Source organism: Lipotes vexillifer, unplaced genomic scaffold (genome assembly GCF_000442215.2).
Source record: "Lipotes vexillifer unplaced genomic scaffold, Lipotes_vexillifer_v1.1 scaffold1129, whole genome shotgun sequence".
In the NCBI taxonomy this organism is placed as follows: Eukaryota; Metazoa; Chordata; class Mammalia; order Artiodactyla; family Lipotidae; genus Lipotes; species Lipotes vexillifer.
Window position 1 is genome coordinate 2,182,155 of NW_006789022.1, and position 269 is coordinate 2,182,423.

Sequence of the window (269 nt, forward strand, 5' to 3'; positions counted from 1 at the left end):
GGGGGGGGGGGGTCTCACCGCAGTCCTTTACACCAGGCCAGCGAGCCTGGCCTCAGGGCGAGTGACGGGGATACCCAGAGATGATGTGGGCCTCTTGCCCACAGTTACATCTGGTCGAGGTGCCCAAAGAGCCGATTCAGGGATATGAGCATGACGAGAGATTTCTGAGAAAGATGCACCACGTTCTGCTGGAGGTGAGAACCGGCCCATTACTTGCTTCCTGGCCATACACCCACACCTGGAGGCTGTCAGTGCTCAGCTCTCTTTCC

The 269-nt window shown here is 58.7% G+C and overlaps 1 protein-coding gene across 2 annotated transcripts in view; it reads left to right on the top strand.

The window, feature by feature from the left end:
- The window catches only part of TRMT112 (tRNA methyltransferase activator subunit 11-2), a 1,950-nt gene that overhangs the window by 445 nt on the left and 1,236 nt on the right, over positions 1-269 (top strand). Inside the window, exon 3 of one of the 2 annotated variants that reach the window (XM_007462063.1) lies at positions 105-194. In XM_007462063.1, coding sequence (XP_007462125.1) covers positions 105-194 — 90 coding nt within the window. The remainder of the gene's footprint in view (positions 1-104; positions 195-269) is intronic. The other variant, XM_007462064.1, reaches the window with a different exon arrangement.